Here is a 23,583-nt window from a genome sequence, read left to right on the forward strand (position 1 = left end):
AAACAAGAAACGAACCAAATACTGAGTATTGAGCGTTCTAATATGAACATAGAGGACAGAGAGAGATGAAGATTGGAAGAGCCAGGAAGCTCCGGCATGGTCGATCTTGCCGATTGCTCTGTAACCACTGCAACTGACCACTTTCTCAGGCATTAGTTAAAAGAATCCTATGGTAAGTCTGCAATATGGTACCGCTGTAGATACTGTGAAGACCGACACCTATTTGGTCCATTTTGGCAGGTACAAAATAAAGTCATTGAACCGGAAAATAAAAATAATAATAAAAAAGCTCTTCCTGAGTTTTCTTCAGGACAAGAGGGCAAATGGGTACATCGAAGGAGAACAAAAATAAATAACTGTAGAGTTTTTACACCATCTTTTACTTTACTTGCTTACCTTTCGGGGCAATTTGCTGGCTTCTTATCCTTTCTTTCAACGCCCCTGTAGTCGAACCCGAGGACCCGTGATGGGTGACCGTCTATACCCTGTAACAATCATGAACATCACCGTCTACACCCAGTTGACAATTTTCCTTTATAGGATTATCGGTGTGAATTATAATTTTACACAGTAATTTTTTTAAAACATATTTAAATATTACATCATAATCATATAAAATCACTATTTAATATTAATTTAATATTTTAATTAAACTAAACATAATTTAGAAAATCCAAACATAACAATAAACACACTATGCTTAACAAATATTTAAAACTTGTTTTATATTGTAGTAATGTTATTTTTTAAAGTATTTTTTTGTTAATAATATTTTTTTTATTTTAAAATTTATTTTAATATTAATATATTAAAAATAATTTAAAAATAAAAAAAATAATTTTAAAAAATAGAAGATAAAATAATTTTTTTCATGAATAATTTTTTTTTAAAACTATTAAAGTACGAGAGCCTTGTGTGGGATAAAATAATTTTTTTCATGAATACTTTTTTTTTTTAAACTATTAAAGTACGAGAGCCTTGTGTGGTACGCTGAGATCTTTCTGTATTGGATTTAAATAAATTTCATATTTATAATTTTATTAAAAATTAAGTTCATGATTTCTTTGATAATATTAAAAAGACCACAACTATTTAAGCTAAAAATCCATTGAAGTGACATTAATGGTTGACAAATTTCAGATTAAAAATTCGTTATAAAGTTGTTTTTTTTTTTAAATAAATAGGGTAATGCATAGAGTGTTACAGGCCACATAGCCATAATGAAGAGAGAGAGAATGTAATGGTGGGGTGCCAGCTATGAAGTTGAAGGATCAAAGCTTTCTCTGAGGTCAAAGCTGGCAAAATATTTTTTTCTTTTCCTTGAAGGACAGGCCAGGGCCTCTCCCTCTCCCTCTCTCTCTATCTCTCAGCTATAAACCAGCTGAGCTTCTCTATCTTATTTTACAATACTCTTGATTCTTGAAACACAAAAAAGATTTTAAATCCAAAGATCAACCCTCCCTCTCTCTCTCCACTTTGTTCCCATTTTCCCTCTCTATTTCTTTCCCTTGCTATATATATCTCCTCTTCTTATTTCACAACCAAAAAAAAAATATTTGTGCTTTGAGAGAGAGAGCCTGAGTTAGAAAGAGAGAGGGAGTTGTTGATGGCTGATTCTTCTTCTTCAGCTAGAAAAATAACGACCATGACCACGTCTACTTCTCCTTGTCTTAGTGGGAATGAAAAGAAGCACTGGTGGCTTAGCAACCGAAAGGTAATGGTTAACATCCTGACTCTTGATCAAGAGGATCTCTGTTTGACATTGTAATTGGATTTACATTTCATTTATTTCGCTTCATTTGATCTCTTTCCCATATGGGTTCTTCTCATTTGAGGTCTTTTTTCCCCCTTCATCGTATATATTCCTCATGTGAAAGTTAATGTTGTAATGCGTGTACTTTGGTGTGGTAATACAGATTGTGGACAAGTACGTTAAGGATGCAAGAAACCTGATTGCAAGCCAAGAAAAGAGCGAGATTGCGTCCGCTCTTAACCTTCTAGACGCGGCACTTGCACTGTCTCCTCGCTTTGAAGTGGCTCTAGAGCTCAAAGCAAGATCTTTGCTTTATCTTGGGCGATTCAAGGACGTGGCTGATATGCTTCAGGACTACATTCCTAGCCTTAAAACGGCAAACGACGATTCGGGCTCAATTTCTGCTTCTGATAGCTCTTCCCAACAGCTTTCAAGAGAGCGAGTTAACTTGTTGCCTTCTGAGAAAACTGATCCAAGTTTCAAGTGTTTTTCTGTTTCCGACTTGAAGAAGAAAGTGATGGCCGGACTCTGTAAAAACTGCGATAAAGAAGGGCAGTGGAGGTAAATTCCTCGGTTTCTGTTTCGTTTTTAACATTGCGGTGTCCGGTTCAACTCTTAATGACGTTATTTATTGTCTAGATCGGTGAATGTGTTTCTATTTGGTTCGAGTAAATGCACAGGCAGCCATGTTTTTGTCTTCCCTATCTTTGTTTCTTCCAGGACACGGAGGTGGTAGCCATAATTGAACTTGTTTTAACTTTTAACCTCCTTAACAAAGGTGTTTTCTTTTTCTCGGAACTTGACTGATTCTCCAAGAAAATGCTATCTTTTTTCATAAAGGCTAATGTAATGAATAGCACACGGCTTGCCATGTTTTAACATGATTTGGTCATCTTGTGAGGTCAAAAGTAGAAAGAAATAGCTGTGCATTTGCCTAAATCATTATAGTATTTTATTCTATTCTATTTTACTAGGTTGTAGTCGATTGCAATTAATTAGTATTTTCTTTTATAATTGACTGATTAAAAAGCCAGAGTTTAATTATAACTTGAGGTCTGGGTTAGTTTGGTAAAAAACTCCAAAATCTATCTGTCAAACAGGTTAATAACCGGAAAATGAAAAAAAATACTAACTCGATCATTATCCAATATTGTTACAGGTACTCGGTTTTAGGTCAAGCTTGTTGCCATCTAGGTCTAATGGAGGATGCCATGGTGCTACTCCAGACCGGAAAACGCCTGACAACTGCTGCATTCCGCCGTGAAAGCATTTCCTGGTCAGAGGACAGCTTCTCTTTCTCCAACTTCCCAGTCTCTAGTGATATATCCACATCCACAGGCCCACCGACCCCACCGAGAAATTTAACCGAATCCGAAAGCATCCCACAACTCCTTGCCCACATTAAGCTCCTCCTTCGCCGCCGCACAGCCGCTTTGGCAGCCCTGCGCGCTGGCCTTTTCTCTGAGGCTATCCGCCACTTCACCAAGATCGTGGAAGGCCGACGTGTGGCTCCACAGGGATTCCTTGCTGAATGCTATATGCATAGAGCTTTTGCATATAAAGCATCAGGAAGAATTGCAGAGTCCATTGCTGATTGCAACAAGACTTTAGCTTTAGACCCCACCTGCATTCATGCACTTGATACAAGAGCTTCTCTTCTAGAAACAATACGCTGCTTGCCTGATTGTTTACATGATCTGGAGCACTTGAAACTATTGTATAATTCAATCCTGCGGGACAGGAAGCTACCAGGTCCTGCTTGGAAGCGGCATAATGTTGGATACAGGGAGATTCCAGGGAAACTTTGTGTATTGTCTACCAAGATTCAAGAATTGAAGCAGAGAGTTGCTTCTGGGGAGACTGGAAATGTTGATTATTATGCTTTGATTGGATTGAGGCGTGGGTGTTCAAGATCCGAATTAGAGAGAGCTCATTTATTATTGAGTTTGAGGCACAAGCCTGACAAATCTATAAATTTTATTGAGAGGTGCGAGTTTGCAGATGATAGGGATCTTGATTCAGTAAAAGACCGTGCAAAAATGTCTGCCTTGTTGCTCTATAGATTGCTTCAAAGGGGTTATTCTAACGTGATGTCGACAATCATGGATGAAGAGGTTGGAGAGAAGCAAAGAAAGAAAGCTGCAGCTGCTTTGCAAGCAGCTCAAGCAGCAGCAATTCAAGCCCAACAAACAACACAAAATGCCAAAATGCAATCGAACCCATCTGCAGTGGAGATTTCTGGTTCTGATAGGATCAATTGGAATGACAATATAGTGTCATCTGCATCTGCAGGGAGCACCGCTGCACCTGTCTTTCAAGGGGTGTTTTGCCGCGACCTTGCGGCAGTTGGGAATTTGCTATCACAAGCTGGGTTTAGCCGTCCAATCCCAATGAAATTCGAGGCATTGAGCTGCTAAATAATTGGTTTCTATAAACAAGTTTCTTGAGATGTTACCGGTGGTGGAAATCTCTGGTTCGTTTTGTACAAACATATATAAATTTAGGCTGCCGGAAAATTTTGTCCCCCTTGTATTCGTTCTTAATTTCGCCCTCTTCTACTACCTCTACTTGTACAGAATTTCCAGTACCGAATTTTCTATTTATGGATCTAAATGCTTTACTGCTTAGGTTAAGTTTGGAATTGCATTAGTACTGGTGTTTTCTCATTCACTCTTGTTTCAACTCTTTTGAATGCGGAAAAGATGGGTTTGGTACCCACGTGTAGCCTTGGATGCTGAGAAGCTGGCTTTGGCTTCTCTCTGGTGTCTGATCTGTTGCATTTAATTTTCCCTTGTTAGTTTATCCATAAACTGACACCTCTGACATTGCACTAGATTTCATTAACTTGCTAATGCCACAAAAGGTTTTCCTTTATCCATTGGGTTGGTGAAAAAAAAAAAACCCTGTAACCAAGGAGTGTGTGCTATAATCCTATTGGTTTTGGAGCACCCTTTGTGAGTTTTATGGCTTTTAATGCTTCTTATTATAAAGTCATGGCCCTATCCTGATGGTGGAAACTGCAGCAGAAAAGGGGCCATGTCAAGTATCTCCTAACGGAAAAGGGTCTGTCAGGTTTTTTTCAGGACTGGCTGACGCAACAAAAGAGAGGGCTCATCAACACTCAAGGGAAGAAAAACAAGTTGGCTTGGAAAGGATATGTCAATTCAACGTACACTTTGCATAATTCCTGCCTTGGGCTCTGGTTTCCACGCATTTGTATCAAAAGTATACAAATAATGACTGGCTGAAGCAAAATGTGGAGCGATGATGGTGATTCGCCCTTTATGTCTCTGCGAGGTGTGGACTTTTAAGATGGTTGCTGTCAGTTAAATTTAAGGCATGTTGGCTAAGCTCTTTTCAATTATAAAAAAATATCAAATTAATAATTTTTATGTTTCGATTATATGCTATGAACAAGCCTTGGATCATGTCAAGAGTAACTTGTTGATCTGCTGAAATGGCTTGAGATTTATGTTACATGAAAATGGGGCATCATTATGTTTGGATTCCTATTTCGTCCAAAGAAATACAGTAATTTCTCGCCATACCAGCTCAATAACTGTTTTTTTCTTACTAAACTAGCGCATGAGGGAAGAAAATTCCCAAAGAAATACTGGGTTAAAACATTTCTCGTAGCTGTTACTGCCATTCAAGTACTTATTGCCACTACTATAGGTTGTTCTTAAAGTGGGAAATATTTAAGATTAAGAAAACAGATTAGCAATATTATTATTTGAACTGACAACTAAATAATCAAATATCTTTCTAATCTCGTTCATACCAAAGATGAGTGAAGTTTAAGATTAGGAAAGACTGTCCGCTCTAAATTTGAACGACGATTGCCCTAAATTATTGACGAAGAAATATTTCATGGCCAAATCATGACCAAGAAAAGAGAGAGGAACAAAATTAAACATCATATTAGCTGGATGACCATATTAATTTAATGTCTGCCTTGTTAACCATGAACACAAATGGCAGAAGTCAGCGCATTATATCTGTGATATTCCCTCTGTTCACTTTCTAGCAGAAGAAAAAAAGAGCTCCCAAACCTGCCAAAGCACTCAAATAGTCTAACTTGTTAAAAGTGCTCTCTGTCTTTCCTTGCAAGTGATCTGAGAACTTCTTTTATCCTGACAAATTGGCTTTGCCCTTTCGTCCTTCCACGCTACTCAACAACTTTAATCCTCCCACCCTTACAAAGTTAACCCCTCGTCCAAAATAATCGCTATGATTTCAACCACTGCAATATGTAATCAATTAGTCAAATCCGATTTAAATCCAGCATTGCTGGCTACTTCTCTTTCGCTCATAAACTCTTAGTGAAGTCTCAATTATTTCATGCATGTTATTGCATGGGATGTGCAGAACGTGCTCTGAACCTACAGTATATGATGTATCCAAATGAATTTCATGACACTTCTTCTACCTGTAATTAAAATGGATGATAGCAAAAAGGGTGTGATTATTCAGTATCAGTAAAGCTCCTTCGCGTGACTTACACATAAACGCCATGTGTACAAATGGTGGCTAGAACTATGAAGGTAGCTAGGGCAGCGAAGGCAGGGAAATGGCCATTAATTGGCAGGTTCTTTTTTTTTTTTTTTTTTTTTTTTTTTGCATTAGCACGGTTCTCAGAAATTTGGCAGAAAACCATGTTCCAAAAAAGTATCTAGGTAAGTCGCAAACCTTATCTTCCACTCATAAAAAAAATGGTGGTGATAGTGTTTTCCACTCTCTCACAAAGAAAACCAACTTAACAATAATCACAATTTATAAACATAATTTACTATTTATCTTTTCAACACAATTCATATTTTATAATTAAATATAATAAAAACTAACCTAACATTTTATTAAATTTGTAATTTTGTCTAAAACATTAAAGTATACAATTTAACAATATCTAAAAATCATCACATCTCCTAAAAATATCTGAGCACTCATAAACGAGATTGCACTACCCTAACATGTCTAACTTAAAAACAAGCATGCATCACATATATAATAGTCAGCATCAGAACTGCCCTAGCTTGTAAACGAGTTTAAAATACTATTGGATGAGTTTATCTCTCTAACTTTATATCTTTATTCATTATAAATGATCTCATCGTTCGCTAACGCTCTTTACAAATGACCGATCTTCTAAAGCTTAACACGACACGAATCTAGCTTATTAATGGTTAGGATATATGTTATTTCATCAACACCTTCACAAGATAACAGATATTGCTCCCCGAGCTTCCCGTAATAAAAAATAAATCTAACAAATTTTTAGTAGTACTCATCATTTATAATAAAACAATTGTTATTTAATGAATGTTATATATTAAAAAATATTACATAGTATTTAATTCTGCCTCGGGTATAGAGTATAGCAATGCATAATAAACCTTTTAGCAAGCCATGCTTTTTTTTATAAAAAACAATTCCTTGCAATTCTCGGATGCTCCTCTGACATGTTATCTGCAATATTCAATTTTTGTTTCTATTATGCAAAATATACAATTCTTTTCTAACTCATTTCAAACATTATTTATTTGCTTATGGCGAAAGAAAGGGGTTCTGCACGAATCCGCACAAGGTGCCCATTCCATCTTTTATTTTTTTTAAAATGTATTTTAATGATTAAATAATTAAAGTCGTCAGAGACAGTGGTGCGTCTCTCTAGTCTCTGGCATGAGATGTTTTTCTAAACCTTAACCCCCCACAAGCTGTACACAAGTAGTACAAATTAAATTCATGATATCTTGTATAAAGACTACAGCGCCCTCTCATGTCGGGTGTCTTTGGGGGCAAAGGAGGGGAATGTCTTGAGGGTAAAAGGGAGAGTATGAAGAGTGAGTGGGTTGAATATGGGATTAGCCTGGAAAAGGAAGGGTTTAGCTAGAATAAACACGTGATGTTTGAATGCTGGGAACATTGGAAAGAGGAGAGGTCGTGGCCAGATATGATGATGTCAGGGGCGCCATGTGATACTATCATGTGCAATGATCTCCCCTCTTCTCTTTTTTCCTTCTCTTCCCTGTCAGAGTGGGAAACCAAGGCTTGTTTGTTTATAGATATTTGGAGTGCTGTTTTTTAAATTTTGATTTTTTTATTTTAAATTCAAATTTTTATTATTTTTGTATTATTTTTGTTGTTTTAAAAGTAAATTTTAAAAAATAAATTTTAATTGAGTTATCCAAAAAATCTATAGAATACATATTAAGATTGAATGATTTTGTTCGCACCCAGGCTCTCTTGCTCCTATATATAACTTTTACTTGTAATTTTTTAGGTTTGATTGAGATATTTGGTAATGCATTTTATTATGTTAAATAAATCTTAAAGTCTTCAACAACTTTATTTTATAAATTCAGTCTTTTGTTTTTTTATACTAATCTTATTTTCATTGGATTTTAAAAAAATTGTCCTCAAATCTTTGTTTTTTTTTTTTTTAAAAAAAGTTATCTCAGCGCGCGCTAACTAATGATAGCCATGACATGGGCTTCATAAAACAAGCAAAGTAGCCACATTTTATGAATATGCGTTCATGTAGCAACTTTTTCAATACATAGGAAGATGGCACGAGGCATGAAACAATAGATTGTTTTACTTTAAAGTGTTATTTAGAATTGTATTAAAAGTAATTTTTTAAAATAATTTTTATTTAAAATAAAAATAATATTTTAAATATTAGTACATCAAAATAATTTAAAAATATTAAAAGATTAATTTAAAACATAAAAAAATATTTAAAAAAACACTTTTAAAGAAATATTAAATTTTCTAGTTATATTAATGTAGTAACGTTTTTCTCTTCTTTCCATTATTATTTTTAGTGTGGTATTAAATGTCTAATCACCTGCAACAAATTCTAGTCTAATCATGATTTATCAATCAACTACCATACAACAACACATTGTGTGGTGAAACTAGCGTTTGACCTCCACTATAAGAACACCTTTATTATCGATAGAGTGTGTTTTAAGCCAAGTATAAAACTTTTGTTCGATTTTTATTTTTTTAATACTATTTTTCTCTTTGTAGCGTGCGGTTCCAAAAATTAGCAAAGCTTGAAGTCACAGCAAAGGTTTATGGCGAAGTACTACTCTGCTTTTCAAATGACATGTCCCCAATTAGGCGCAGCCCAAATCCCAATCAAGGTGCAGTGTCTTTTAATTCTCAAATTTCCCTTTCCCTTTTCCCACTTTTTTAAGAAGAATTTTGCAGGGAATGGTGGATGAAGGGATTTAACTCTCTAAGCAATATAGCATAATAGGCCCAGCAAACTTCCCTAGATGGGCCAGATATGTGGCTAAATTTAGATCACAGTAAGACCCAAGCCCATAAAAAATAATGGTTCTGCACGTTAAGAGTTATGGGCGCTTCTATCAAAGCAAAGGGCTTTGGAATTGATTCGTGGAGTTCAAAGCTTGACATGGAAAAGAACTTGAACAAAAAAGGGGGCAGAGCTTGAAACAGGCCTCTTGTCATGGTGAAATCGAGAAAGATGAACTTGCAACCCTCAAGTACATGTACGAAGACTGTCATTTGGCAGTTCAACAAGATGACAAAAACTCAGAAATCAAAATGCATGTCAATTGAAAGAGAAGATACAGGATCACAGTGATGCGTCCATTAATAGCAAATGATGCGTATCTCCGCACAGTTTGCAATGTCTTGCCCAAACTCCTTTACCAATTACAGGATCAATCTTGTAGATATCCTGATCACCAACAGGGATTACTCATGAAATTTGTTTGCATCAAGAATAATATCTAGACGAATATAAAATAAAACATGTCTTGCGACCTACAAAGAATCAATTTCTTAATAAATACATCATGTCTTGAACGGAAGTTCGATATGTCCTCTAGTCACCTTGCCATTCTAAGAAGGTTGTTATACAAATCTACTACGTTAAATGCTGACATCTTCTATGTTAAAGAACAATTGGCCTTTAGTGAAGTGCCTTTTTCATCCTTCTCTTCCTAGTGCTGGTGCTCTTACTGCTTCCGCTACACTTCGGACAAAACCAATCCTCCTCTGGTATACCTTCAAGTGGAGGATCGCAGCAGTCTATATGCATCCCAATCCCACATCCAACAGAACCACTTTCATCGCTGCATATCAGCATAACTTCTCCTCTATCTCGAGAACCACAAACTTCACAGGCTATATCATCACCACTATCACAATCCTCAACAATCTCTTCCGCCTTGCTTGAAAGGTTGGAAAATGACTTCTCCGCCCAGTCATTGGTATTGTACAGTACATGTCTCTCAAGGGAGTACCCAGGCTTGCAGACATACTCCACCAAGTAATCAGCAACAATGCAGGGTATCTTATGTCTTAAGAACTCTTGAACCCACATATCTACACGTGTTATGCCAGGGCTGACAATAGCATAGTCAACTCCAGATGTAAGAAAGCGGGTGTAAGGAGGAGAGGTTGCTAAGATGGTACCATCCCCCGCCTTCACTACTCGTTTCAGAGTATCCTGTTTGTTGAACAGGAAGATGCAAACCGTGTCAAATCATAGACATTAGATAATTGATCAACTAAAAATTATAAACAGCCGATCAGTATCGTTCAGGGAAATCCAAGACCCTAAGAAAGAAAGCTTATGCAGCATGTGTTGGAAAAAGAGCAGTTAAGAAAACATACCAAAGGTGGTGTAATGCATTCTCCGTAAATGATAATATGCATTCCATAGAAGGCTCCATGACCTGTTCTCTCCCTTAACAGCCGCCACTTCCTTGGAGCTTCTAAATTAATTGTTCCATCTTCGCTAAGGCTATTCTTGTGCCATTCATAAGATTCCTCTGCCAAGAACCTCCCTGCCTGACTACAAGCAGTTAGATAATCCGACCTAAGAATCCACCTGCATTAAATGGATATCTATCAGTTTGGACAGATGGCTCATACAATTATAGATAGTCCATAACAAAACTCATTCAGCGACTTTTCATCTTAACAGGAAAAAAAAATATATGCATATATAAAAAAAATTGTCAGAAGAAAAGAGAGGAATTACATAGTTTAGAACCAGAAAAATGGATCGCATATGTCAGAGATAAGAATCTTGATAGAGGTTTTCTTAAATATTAGTTTCAAAACTCAAACTTCAGGCATTAAGCACAATGAACTGCACCTTCCAGATGCTGCAGCAGCAAAAAATTTCTCTGTCCTGCGAATTGGGTCTGGAGCTATGAAGTGTGTTGCCTGATATGACCATTGATGAGAATCTCTGCAGAATTTTCCTTTCAAAAGCCTAATAACTTGCTGGTGCTCTTTTCTTTGCATCCTATTCCCACTCAATATAAACCATCGCGGTTCAGTTTTCAGTTGCTTTGTAACTTCTCTTCCTGGTGTAGAACCAGGATTACTTTTACTAACCTTATGATTAAACTTCATTGATGTTTTACTAGCATTAGCAGCTGTTTCCCCAACATGTTTATCATCTAGACTTGCATGTTGATCTCCATCAACAGCAGGCTTATTCTCCTTCTTAGCTTCAACGGGGTTCTTGGACTTTTTCCTAGATACAATTTTACTTTTAGCTTGACCTGCAGGACATGGCTCAGTGCTTTCCTTTTCTGCAGCATTCTTCTCAATGTTCTTTCCATTAAGATTCTCTTCCACGTCTAGAACTTTCTTAGACTCAGCTTTTTTAACAACCGAAGTAACAGTCTTGGTCTTCGTCTTACCAGAAGGCTGTTTCTTGCTTCTGCTTCCTTTTCCTTTTACAAAACCTTCTTTCAAGGTTGATCCATCTCTCTTTTGTATTTCAATTGCATTATTTCCTTCTGCTGGACCATCACACATGTTAGCTGCAGAATTATCTGCTTCCAATTTCATTCCTGTCTTGTTATCTGCTTTATTTGACAAATCAATCTGCTCATCATTGTGCAAAATTTCACATTCATCTTCCTCCTCTGGAGCCTCAGTTTCATCATCCGCAAAACCAATCTTATCCACAGCATTATCTCCCAACCTATTCCCCAATTTTGTGGCACATTCTGTCTCCATCACTCGTGCTTCTGCAGCATTGACAGTTGCAGGGGATATCTCTAGCTCGGTGGCATCAGTGGGACTCCTGCTCTCCACTCTCCCCTTAGCCATTCCAACTGTAGGATCATTTTGAGCAGCGGTTACATTTAAGTATATGGAACCTTTCTGGCTCACATTGCTTGTCAGTTTTGGTCTAGAACCCAAAGTCTTCTTGGCAATCATCTTCTTCCTAGCTGCCTTGGTAATGGAGTTATCATTTCCTGCCTGAGGCACGTTCAAATTAGAAAGCATGTCAGATTTATCTGTCTCTAATCCCTTATTATGTGTAAACGGACCCCCTCCATCCTGTTGCCAATTTTGTGGTTCCCCTGCTTCTGCAATCACCTGTTCAGATCTTTCAACAACAAAACCTCCACTATCATGCCCACTGACCAAGATGTCCTTTGTCAAGTCCCTGAAGGATGGTTGTGGTGTATTCTTATTTGTGTTCTCATTTTCTCCAGTTTCCAAGATCATATTTTCAAGGAAAGCATGATCTGTGAACGGGTTCCTTCTAAATTTTGATGACTTGGCTGTTGAAAAATTGGTATGTGGGTTCCGCTGTGCATTCATACCAATCATATCATGCACAGAGTGACCATCATTGCTGAGGGGAGAACGTTTATTAATCCTAGACGGACCATCCACCAAAGATGTTGGTTCTATACCTTGACTTGTGTAAGCAGCTGATGGACTCCCTGTGACATATGCCTGTGCATCATGATTCATCTTCTGTGATTTAGAGCTAGAACACGAAACATCTGTCTTTTGCTTCTTACTTCCTGGTGCTTCTTCATAAAGTAATTCAATTTCTTTTCGAGGAATTTCAGCACAAGAAGGGCTTGTTATGTCCTTTGCATATTCTGCTTTGGCAGAAGACATGTTGATGGATTCACCTAAGAGAACTTTAGGAGAGCCTCTGATATTACCCGAGTTCCCATAGAAGATTGATGATGGGGATATTTGTGGAGTTCTCCTTGTGTAGCTTGTAGTGCTATACTTCGCATCAGAGTGAGTAGGCCTTTCAACACTTCTAGAAATAAACTCCAAGTCTTTACTTCTTGTAGAAATAGGAGTTCTCGCTTGTGCATCAGGTAAGTCATTGGAAGTGGCACCTTTGAAGCCACCAACATCCAGATGGACAGGCACCTCAGAAATGCAAATATTATCAAAGCCTGAAGCATGATCATCTCTGCTCCTTTTGCCCGGAGTTACTAAGATATCTTTAGCATTGACAACGCTTGATAGACCTTCAGGCTCACTCAAATCATGTGATATTTTCTGCACTTCCCCAGTTTTGGGCATTTCACAAGCCTTAAATGTTCCAGCTTTTAAATTCTGAGGACTCTTATCCACATTTTCATAAGTTGGTTGCTTCACACTGGTGCCTTCAGCTTCATCCTCAGAGTCTTTTGCCTCAGCTTCCAGCATTTCCAACTCATAGCCACTATTCAAACAGAGCAATAGTTAAGCAGGATGTACACTAGATCCAAGTGTTTGTATATGAAACAATAGTTAAGCAAACCACCAAAGATTAGAAAACCTCAGCTTCCTAATGAATGCATCACCTATCTATTTCTTGCTTTCTTTCTTTCTTTTGGAAACAGAAAGGTAATAAATCTATTTGTTTCTACTAATGCAATTCATTGAGATGCTTATTTTGTGCAAACATATAACGAGTGAAAGATCTCAACCGATGAATAGCCAGCCATTCAATATTGGAAACAATATAGTCATAAGGTACAAGCATTGATATGTGATAAGTAACTCCAAACTCAACATCCTGGGATGTAGGGAGCACTTAAAGGTCAAGTAACAGTGTCCATAAAATGAAACAAAGAATCATGCCATCACTTTCTACTCGTAATTCTGAAGTTAAGAAATATCTGATCAAAGAAACAAAGTACATCAGACAATCTCAATGCATCATCCATGTCACTCAATAGAATTCAAACTCCATAAGATGGGCTAAAACAATACAAGGTTTCTTCTCTCTCGATATGCAGTTATGCACCAGTTATTGTTAAGGAGTAAATAGTGATGTTGAATTTATCACGTCGAATGCTTCTAACCCAACAAGTTAGAATGCCTCACCTCTTGCTATAATTGTCTTCTGGAAGAAGCTCCCAATTTCTTAAGCTGCAGAAGGATATTCATTCAATATGTGAGATACTTATCTATTTCAAAGTGTAAAGAACAAAAAAACCAACTCAGAGGTTTATCCTTGAGAAAACATATATATATATATATATATATATATATATAAAGAACACTCACCTTTCTTCCAACCAACGATGATTAACAAGCTTTATCTTCTTCATTTTACTGGCAAGCAGATACTTTTCACCTAGACAAAGTGAGAATCTAATTAAAAATCTAGTCTAGCTAGGCACTCGCACTATGCCAGAACAAGTTATGAAAAGCTCCATAGGAGCAAATGATAAAATAACAGCAAGTGGTAGTAAGATTATGTTCTCCACACAAATGCAAGCACACAACCCCCCCCCCCCTTCCCCCACCCCCCACGCCCCAGGAAAAAAAGAAAAAAAAAAACTATCGTCCACTGCTCAAGAAAAATGTAACTTTCTTGGCAAAAAAACTACCTTGGTAGATTAAGTTGCTGCAGATTTGATCAACATCAAATATGAACAGAAGGTAGAAAAATAAATCAACAGCACGGATGGGACATGAGGGAAAAAATTCAATATTGTTAAGAGCACAATATCCAATGTATTGAAGAGAGAAATTTCATAAAGCTAAGTTTAACCAAAATTTCATAGGCAAAATATTTTCATTTTGACAGTTTAATGATTTTGCCATCCAGTGTACCTTTGTAGAGGTAATATCTTTCGTCTGCTATGGGAAGATGATAATGTGCATATCTGGCCAGTCCATGATGACTGCATATTCAACTCACCTAAGCCTCAGTCCAAAACTATTTTGCCTTTAAAACATACGTCCAACAACCAGCAGAAAAAACATGCTATATGCTATGCAGTGAGTACAGCAAGCTTGTCATGCTTGGTTTGCTTTTGGTATTAAACAAAAGCAGACTAAAACAAGTAAAAGAGGAACTGCTTATAGACATGCAACAAGAACCGTAGTCCAAGTTCATTCATAATGGTGTTCACTGTGCGAAGATAAAAAAGCACACCTTCAAATTTGTAGCAGATGAGATGAGTAACTTTGTTAGCCACCAGTGGCTTGGAAAACTGTGCCCCCATCAAACCAACCATAGTCTGAGAACGAAAAACCGAGAACCCGTAAAGATTTCATTTCATTCCCAAATGCTCATGAAAGCTAACAAAATGAGCAACGCATACCATAATGTCATCTCGATCTTGGCGTTGGTACCCAGTCAAGCACATAATTAAATTCTTGGCACCCGGAATTCCATTCAAATCTCTAAGCGGTCGATACATAATCTATTGTGAAAAAAGTTAATCATTAATATCACAGGGTGAAAAAAAAGGTACTAAGAAAATCGAAGACATGCAGCTTTAATTTTGGGCCTTGATTGAAAACAAAATTATAGGAAAAAAAAACTCACAGAAGTGGTATCAACAGGCATCCCAATATCAAAACTATGATCAACCCATAATCCTGTCACAACTGTCTTTCCATCATTTCTTGCACCAACACATACAGGATCATCCTACGACACATTTAAACAATATAAAAATAAATAAAGAAATACATTTTTTTAAAATGAGATAAAGAAAACAGTGAAAATGTTCTTGGCTGGATAAAAATTCTAGTAACTAATTTAGCAGTTAAAAAAAAAATCGAAAATAACAATTATTAAGGACTCACATAAACAATTTTATCGACAATGACGTGAGTGCAATTCTCGCCATGCTGAACAGCATCGATGCCGCCGCCGCCAACAAGCTTTGATTTAACCTGCAACACATTTCAAATATTACAAATTACTCTCTTCTATTTTCCTTTGAATCAGTTAAAAGAAGTAACCATAATTTCAAAGAGTGAGAGAGAGAGGAAGAACCTTGGATTTGTTGACGGGATCAAAACCAACGAGAACGAAACGAACTCCGAGAAACGTTTTGGAAGGAGAATCTGTTTCCAGCATTGAATCCAGTTGAATTCGATTCGATTCGATTTTTATTTAATAAAATTAGGGGAAATGAAGATTTTATTGTACAAGGAGAGAGGAAAGAAGAGCGTGTTATCATAAGACTAGGAAGTGACTCTCAGGTCAAAAGAGAAGAGAGGAAAATAGAGATAGAGATAGAGACAGGTTTCTGTACTGTGTGAATTGTAGGCAAAGCTTGTTGAGGAAGAAGAGTGGAGAAATATTATCAAGTGGGGGTGGGGGCTGTTTTAGGGAGGGAATTTTAGATTTCATTTTTTTGTTTAATTCTGGTGCCCTGGCGGGAGCGGGGGAATTTGTGGGAGCCTCCACGTGAAGAACACGTGTTCCATCGCCCTGATCGAGATTGGACCGTCTAGAGTTTGAGTAACCGGTTTTATCAATTTTATTAAAAGAAATCTTAAAATATATATATAGATAGAAGGGTGTTATCAATTCTGATGTGACTTCTACACGGTAATTCCATTGTAATTTGGATATAAACCGGTGCCCGGTGTCCGTGACTCGGTCATGTCACAGTTAATTTTAACGTGAAAAAAAAGGGTAGATGAGCGTTGTTAAGTATTCTTTTTTAATTATGAGAGATTTTAAATATAATTTGTAAACTTGACTCCTGTGTTTAACGAAATTATTTGATAATTATATACACCAATAAATATTAAAAAAGTGATTGATGAATATAAAAAATTAAATCATTAAATTAAAAAATAAATAAAAAATATATATATAATTATATTATTATTGGCCCAAAAAAATAAATGGTATTATAGCGAACTATAATCACACTTATAAAATATTATTCACTATAATAATATTTTTTTAGTTTTTATTTAATTCATCATTTAATAATTTAATTTTTATTTTATTTTTATAATTTCATCATTTAATATTTAATTATTTTATAAATTATGTTTTGTAATTATTTTTTTGCTAGGTTATATATTAATATTGTGAGTTTAGTTTTTTTCTTTTTTAATTTAAATTTTAATATTAGATTTTTTAAAAGTAGAGTTTTTTAATTTTTTTTTATAAATTTATCTTGATCTTATAACTTAAGACGAGGTTTATCGAGTTAACTCAAGTTAAATTATTTTTATTTTATTTTATGCTTTAAATTTGGATGGTTGGAAATTAAGATTTGTTATTTTTGTATTTATTTATTATTCTAATTTATTATCCAAGTTATGGATTTGACATATATATTCGAATTGATCTTATTTTTTTTATTTTTTTTATCCTTTTTATATTTTTAAATTGAGCTTTGTAAATTTTTTAATATTTTTTATAGCACTATCACAATTTTGTGATCTTATTTATGCGTTTGATAAATTAATCCAAGTTAATTCAATTTGTTTAATAAGATTATTATATAAGTATTGCTTACTATACAATGTAAAATGAAATAATATTTATATGTATTATAAATACTACACACATTGAGAACAATGTAAATATTAATATACATAATATCTAATTTCAGATAAAATTTAATAACATCTATAGTTCGATACCATACTCAATATTCAATGTCCATCGAATAAACTACCTATAAAAAAAACCCATTCATATGGTTCGAATGGATATATATTTGGTTAGTAATAAATTACCATCCCAGTATATGACAATTCTAGTAGCCTTGAGGTTTTTTTTTTTTTTTTCACTGCCATTAATTAGGTGGACCCATACAAACTGTTTACTGATAAAAATTCGTCATTCCTATCCTCTTTCGTTTTCTCCTATCTGGCTCCACACTTGGTTAGCAGCTGTCGTCTCGGACCTCAAAATCTCTCCGTTATAATCTTGTTTTTTCTCGAGAGGGTTTCTTTTAAGATCTTTGAAAATCCCATTTTGTTGAGGTATACTTTCTTCATTAAAAAGTAATTAATAAGTTTAATCTTGTGTTATCCTAGTTTGATATTTGGGGTTTATGTGCAGTGTTTGATTGAGGCTTTTCTAAGTTTAAAATAAATTTAATTAGCCTGATTCATATATCTGTGAATGGATAGATGGGTCACTCTTTTCTACCTTAACTATTGCTGTTCAGGTCCGATCTTTGTTTTCTGTTTTTTCTAATAGGGTTGCAATGCAATATTGATTTAAACCTTGCTTCTTAAAAAGCCCTTTAAGTGTTCGATCATATGCTTAAACTAGTTCATGAGGGGAGATTCTGCAGCTGGAGGTGAAAGTTTGCTGCTCTTTGTATTCTCACTGGTTCTACAAGTTTTTAAAGCAATCACTAAGATTTCACTATTCAAAAATGGAACCAAAAAAAGGCCACTACAACTGGGTTCTGAGCGTCGCAAGCTGGTTCCCAGTGAAATTGTTGTCGATGAGTTTTTTTATTCTTAAAGCGAGTGATACTAGCGGTTGTCCTAATCACTGCCCCTAGCGTTCCTCTTTCAACAACGTTAAATTAGGTTATATTATGTTAGACGGCGACATGTCTCTCGTGTGCCTATGCCTTATTGTTTTTGCATACTTGCAGCATAAATCTGATTGGTCATTGAAGATAAACTCTGAGACATTTGATAGGAAATTACTTGGATAGAAGATGAACAGCTCCTCTACCGGATCCTCATCGAAATCGAAAGCTGGGTCTTCTTCACAGCCTTCGGAAACTTCATTTAAGAGAAAGCGGGGGGTGTTTCAGAAAGACTGTAAGCGAGTGAAATGACTTCCTTGATGCAAGTTTTCTCATGGATTTTTTGTTAATTTTCTATACTCTTTTTCTCACAGTGCAGCACATGATGTATGGTTTTGGCGATGATCCAAATGTAAGTGTTGCTATCTTATCACCGTAATATAGTTTTCATTGATGGAATGAGGTTTTCTCCAGGTAACAACAGAGCGATAACTGTTTAGTATTGTTCTGCATTTTGCTAAAATTGTTCAGTGATGATCTACTGGCTATATAACTTGCAATGCACTCTCCTGAATCTAACATGACAAGTTTGTAAAAGTACTCCATCCTCTCTCAAATTACCATATGGTAGCACACAACATTTTGGAAGAAAAGTGTTTTAAACCAACCTGGACCTTTGAAGGCAATGTACTCGAACGTATGAGTTGCAGCATAATCAATCTGTCACTTAAAGGAGTGGGGGATCTGGTTAAAATAACTTTCTTAGAGGCTTTTTGTAATTGCTTGATAGGCTCACGAATCCATTGCATTAAATAGTAATAACTTAAAATAACCATTTTCGAGAGATTATTTATTAGGGGCAGGACTTTTCCGTACTTGCTGCAAGTAGATAACAGTCTCATCAATAATAGTGGGATAACTGCTGAGGAACTCTCTTGTCATTGATATCAAACATCTTTGAGTAAAAATCAGTTAGTTTGGTCTGCAATTGAATATACTTACATATCTTCTGCTGCCTAAGCAGCCGCTCCCAGAGACAGTGGCACTTGTGGAGGATATTGTTGTGGAATATGTTACGGATATGGTAAGCATCTGTTTAGGTTAGAAATTTTGCCCCCCTTTAGCAAGATGCTATCGTAATATCATGTCCACATGTAACTTCTTTTTTGCAGGCACATAAAGCCCAAGAAATCGGATCAAAGAGGGGAAAGCTATCAGTTGAGGATTTTTTGTTTCTAATTCGCAAGGTACTTTCAGCAAAGAATTTTGCATCTGTCATGTTTTAGGAAAGTCTGTGAATCATATTTTTTCCTTGTTCTTTTGCCTGTCAAGAGTTAACTGGGCGCAAGTTGTTAACGGGTACACACCAAGAGTTACCTAGTTCCGTGTCACCGAAATAAAAAGGGAAAACCATGCTATATATATAAATAGCAGGATGGGCAGTGGCGGAGGAGAACATCTCCCATGATCAAACCCTGCAGGACTTGGTGGATTTTAACTGTTATAACACATGTACATAATAGCACAACATACTGGTGATTTATCACTGCTTGTATGTAGTAGTTGACCTCTGCTATTCCTATTAACGCCTGGCTTTCAAGAGCAACTTTATTGATCTCTCGGAAAGCCATCTCTGCCATGCTTTTCCTGCCCTATATGTCCTACAAACTTCATATGCAGTCATAATAGTTCTAGCTTTAATATGTTTGTACTTGGACCAAACCAAATCTTTGACCTGCAGGATCCTCCGAAGCTCAACCGTTGTACAGAGTTGCTGTCTATGCAAGAGGAGCTAAAGCAAGCAAGGAAGGCTTTTGAGGTAGACGAAGAGAAGCTAGCGTCAACAGAGTGACATGGGATAGGAATAATTGACGGGTAGCTGTTTGTAAATAGTGGAACTGGATAAATCAATCTGAGTTTAAAAAGTTTCTCCGAACAAAGGTGGTGCAGACCCATTTGAAAGGATGGAATCCATCATTTCATGTTGGAACAATCGTCAAAGCATCTGCGAGAAGGATTGCTGCAAACTTCAGGAATGCCTTCCCAAGTTTTAATAGTTGACACACGAAGTGGACTTTGAGTTGTAAACTAGCCTTGTGGCCGCATTCTTAATTATGGATCAAGAATCTTAACTAGTGATCCATGCAGATTGTTATGCAAGTGCATAGACTGTGCTCCCCCGAGTTACTTTGGACAGAAAACAGTATCTTTGTTCATTTCCCAGCGTATATGAATCTCCTTGGGTCTAGTATTCTTGGTTGAAATTTATATTATCTTATATATGCGTTGAAGATTGAATGTCATTTGGTTGATTTATATATGCGCACTTCAAAATCAAATTCACAATATATTCAGCAACAAGTAACTCCACAGGTTAAGAACTAGATGGTGGAAACGTCAATCCTCTCCAACACGCTTACAGGCACTGTTTTCCAAGGCACATCTCATATGCATGGTGAAAAGTTCAAAGAGTCTGCAGGGGAATAAATGCCATGTCAGCATGCTACAATTTCGACCCTAGCCAGGATCGCCATGGCCTTCAACTTCTGGCATGTCATAAATCTATTCCTTTTCTCTGTGATAGAATTCTTGCAAGGCGGTGAGAGCATGACAAGGACGAGAGCTAGGCCTTCACGCTCTAGTCAGAAACTACGTCCTGAACTTTAAATATTACTCGTTCCCTACCACAAAAAAAGAACTAAGAAAGGGACTGTTAAATCCTCTTCGCATTAGTTATTACTCATTCTGGCTACGATTTGATTCGGAAAAATGCTTACTCCAAGTTGTTTTCTTTCTTTGGGCACAGAAAAAAAGTCATCTACGCTTCCATAAATCCATTTCGAGCCTTAAATTCATTTTAATTGATATTTCAACGGCTAAAATTCAAAGATTATTTTATACTCGATTAAATTTTTTGTTCATAATAACACTATTTGAAAGAATCAAGGCTTAGCACCTGCACAATTCAACTCCCGTCAGTCACCATCTATAGGCATCTTTTATTTGCTGGAAAAATTAGTTTTTTTTTAAAAAAATAAATTTATGGATAATAAATCATTTTTTAATATTTAATAATATATGAAAAATGAGTTATTTTTTTTTTAATATTTGGGTATATAATGAAAAATAAGCTCAAATAACTTACTAATTTTTAATTTTTTTTCAAGTCTATTAAATGAACAAGGATGGCATTTTATTGATATAAAAGTTGGAGGATGAAATTGGAAAAATATTTTATAAATTATTTTAAATAAAATAAATAAATAATAAAATAATAAAGAACAAATTTGACAGATAAAAAATTTAAAAGAAGATGAAATTAAAATAAAAACTAAAATAAAAAAGAATAAATTTAACAGATAAAAAAGTTGAAAGAAGATGAAATTAAAAAAAACTATAATTTCATAAATTATTTCAAATAAAAATAAATAGAAATCAAAAGAATGAGGATTAAATATGATAGATAAAAAATTTCAATTAAAAAAATAAAAAGAGAAAAGCAATAATAATGAAAAAAATCAGGGTTGATATAAAAATTAAATTAAATCAAATTTTAAGGGATGAAATTGAAAAACAATTCAAAACAAAATATATAACAATAAAAAGATTGAGAATCAAATTTGATATAATCAATAAATAACAAGATATTTTTAATTTTTCCATAACTTCTAAAAAATATTTTCCATTCAAATTAAAAAGAAAATATTTTTTGAAAACCAAGCTAAATTTTTCTAAAAATATATTTTTCATTGATCCATTTTTTTAATGGTAAATAAACACTTAAAAATTTAAAAAGTAATTTTTACAAAATTACTTCCCATAAAATAAATAGAGGACAAATATTTTCAATTTCCTCCCTCTCTTTCTCTTCAGTTTTCTTGGGTCAAAGCACAAATATGTAACATGGAAAAGTTAATCACGATTCATTGGAGAAAGAGTTAACGTGTTTGGAGCATTTTGAATTCAATTTAATTCAAAGATTTTAATGAAATTTTATATTTGAAATCCTTTGGAGTATTACAAATTTAATTACAAATCAAATTCAATCTTTAAAAATCTACAAAAATAAACTAGAGATCAACCCTTTTAATTTATAATTCTAAGGAGAAGAAATTTAATGTTAAAACTAATTTTTTCGAAAAACTTATCCACCTTTAAAAAAAACATTTGAAGAAATGAGATGAAGGCAGTGAAGTAATATAGAAAAAAAATGAATTGAATTTTATTTCATAAACATGAAGAATAAATGAAGGGTGAGATTAAAAACAACAGTTTTTATAAAAGGATCAAAATAAAAAAAAAAAAAATAATGATCAAAATAAAAACATCAATACCTGATAAAAAAAAGTTGAGTATGTAGAATTTTTTAATGTGTGTTTTTTCATAAAATAATTTCTAAATATAAATCAGAAAACTTATATACTCAACTAATTAAATAAAACAAGAACCATTGCATCTAAAAAAAAAAACACTAATGATAATTAAAAATAAAATTGAAAAAAACTAAGAGGTAAATATGAATTAATATATCTAATACTACAACATGGATCATTTATCAAGTTATGTTTAATGAAATTATTTTATTAAAATAAATTAATGTTAATAAAAATCAAAAAACACATAAAATTCATTGAATAAAATAAAAAATAAAAAAACTTATACAAGGCGGCATATATTAAAATATTTTTAAAAATAAATATTTTTATTTTTAAAATAAATTTAATCTATATAAAATATATATAAAAAAATTACAGATGAATTATCCTAACCTTTACAAAACTTAAATACATCAATTCTAATTAGAAATAATTTTTATTTTAAAAAGGTTAAATAAACAAATACAAATAACAAAGAATGAGTATTAATTAAAATATAAATTTAAAAATTGTTATAAAAAAGACATATAAAAAGTATTTATAAAAACACAAAAACAAGAACAAGGCCAAACTCTACAGGTCTATTAAGTCAAGCCATTCACCTAACCTTTGAAGAAAGTTCTTGAGTGCAGGTCTTTAGGTTTTTTTAAGTTAATGGGAGTGAATGACAATTTTTTTTTAAAAAAAATAGATGGAACGCCGTCTAAAATTATCTAAGTTATAATTATTATGATAGTTAGAAAAATAAAGTTTCTATTTTTTTAAGTTAAAATTTATTTTTAACATATTTTTTAATAAAAATGCATAGAAAACACCCTAAAAATCTTATTAAATTAATTTATAATCTTTATAAACATAAAAAACTGCCTTAAAATAAAATCTCCTTGAGTTCAAATTTATTGTTTTAGGCACTTTTAAGATAAAAAAAAAACACATAATTTAA

The 23,583-nt window shown here is 34.4% G+C and overlaps 3 protein-coding genes across 6 annotated transcripts; 2 read left to right on the top strand and 1 right to left on the bottom strand.

Moving 5' to 3' along the window:
- Positions 1–1,308: 1,308 nt before the first annotated feature.
- On the top strand, positions 1,309–4,471 carry LOC105137405 (uncharacterized). The gene is made up of 3 exons (XM_011043130.1): positions 1,309–1,714; positions 1,917–2,314; positions 2,913–4,471. The coding sequence occupies exons 1-3, from the start codon at positions 1,607–1,609 to the stop codon at positions 4,168–4,170; spliced, it is 1,764 nt and encodes a 587-aa protein (XP_011041432.1). The 5' UTR covers positions 1,309–1,606; the 3' UTR covers positions 4,171–4,471.
- A 5,039-nt stretch (positions 4,472–9,510) lies between these two features.
- On the bottom strand, positions 9,511–16,135 carry LOC105137413 (BRCT domain-containing protein At4g02110-like). Its single transcript, XM_011043139.1, has 10 exons — positions 15,798–16,135; positions 15,605–15,694; positions 15,342–15,446; positions 15,115–15,216; positions 14,946–15,030; positions 14,069–14,138; positions 13,886–13,930; positions 10,893–13,238; positions 10,406–10,622; positions 9,511–10,238 (listed from the first exon to the last, which is right to left on the bottom strand). The coding sequence occupies exons 1-10, from the start codon at positions 15,879–15,881 to the stop codon at positions 9,699–9,701; spliced, it is 3,684 nt and encodes a 1,227-aa protein (XP_011041441.1). The 5' UTR covers positions 15,882–16,135; the 3' UTR covers positions 9,511–9,698.
- A 1,443-nt stretch (positions 16,136–17,578) lies between these two features.
- Positions 17,579–20,567, top strand: TAF13 (TBP-associated factor 13). Of its 4 annotated transcripts, none has more exons than XM_011043159.1 (7): positions 17,579–17,758; positions 17,909–17,946; positions 18,388–18,559; positions 18,639–18,676; positions 19,289–19,348; positions 19,437–19,511; positions 20,006–20,567. In XM_011043159.1, the coding sequence occupies exons 3-7, from the start codon at positions 18,454–18,456 to the stop codon at positions 20,114–20,116; spliced, it is 390 nt and encodes a 129-aa protein (XP_011041461.1). In that variant the 5' UTR covers positions 17,579–17,758; positions 17,909–17,946; positions 18,388–18,453; the 3' UTR covers positions 20,117–20,567. The 4 variants fall into 4 exon arrangements, with proteins under 4 accessions (XP_011041461.1, XP_011041469.1, XP_011041477.1 ...); XM_011043167.1 differs by lacking the exon at positions 17,909–17,946 and adding an exon at positions 17,979–18,081; XM_011043175.1 differs by lacking the exon at positions 17,909–17,946 and having other exon boundaries at positions 18,435–18,559.
- Positions 20,568–23,583: the final 3,016 nt, after the last annotated feature.

The sequence above is a fragment of the Populus euphratica genome, unplaced genomic scaffold (assembly GCF_000495115.2).
Source record: "Populus euphratica unplaced genomic scaffold, PopEup_1.0 scaffold2.1, whole genome shotgun sequence".
Lineage (NCBI taxonomy): Eukaryota > Viridiplantae > Streptophyta > Magnoliopsida > Malpighiales > Salicaceae > Populus > Populus euphratica.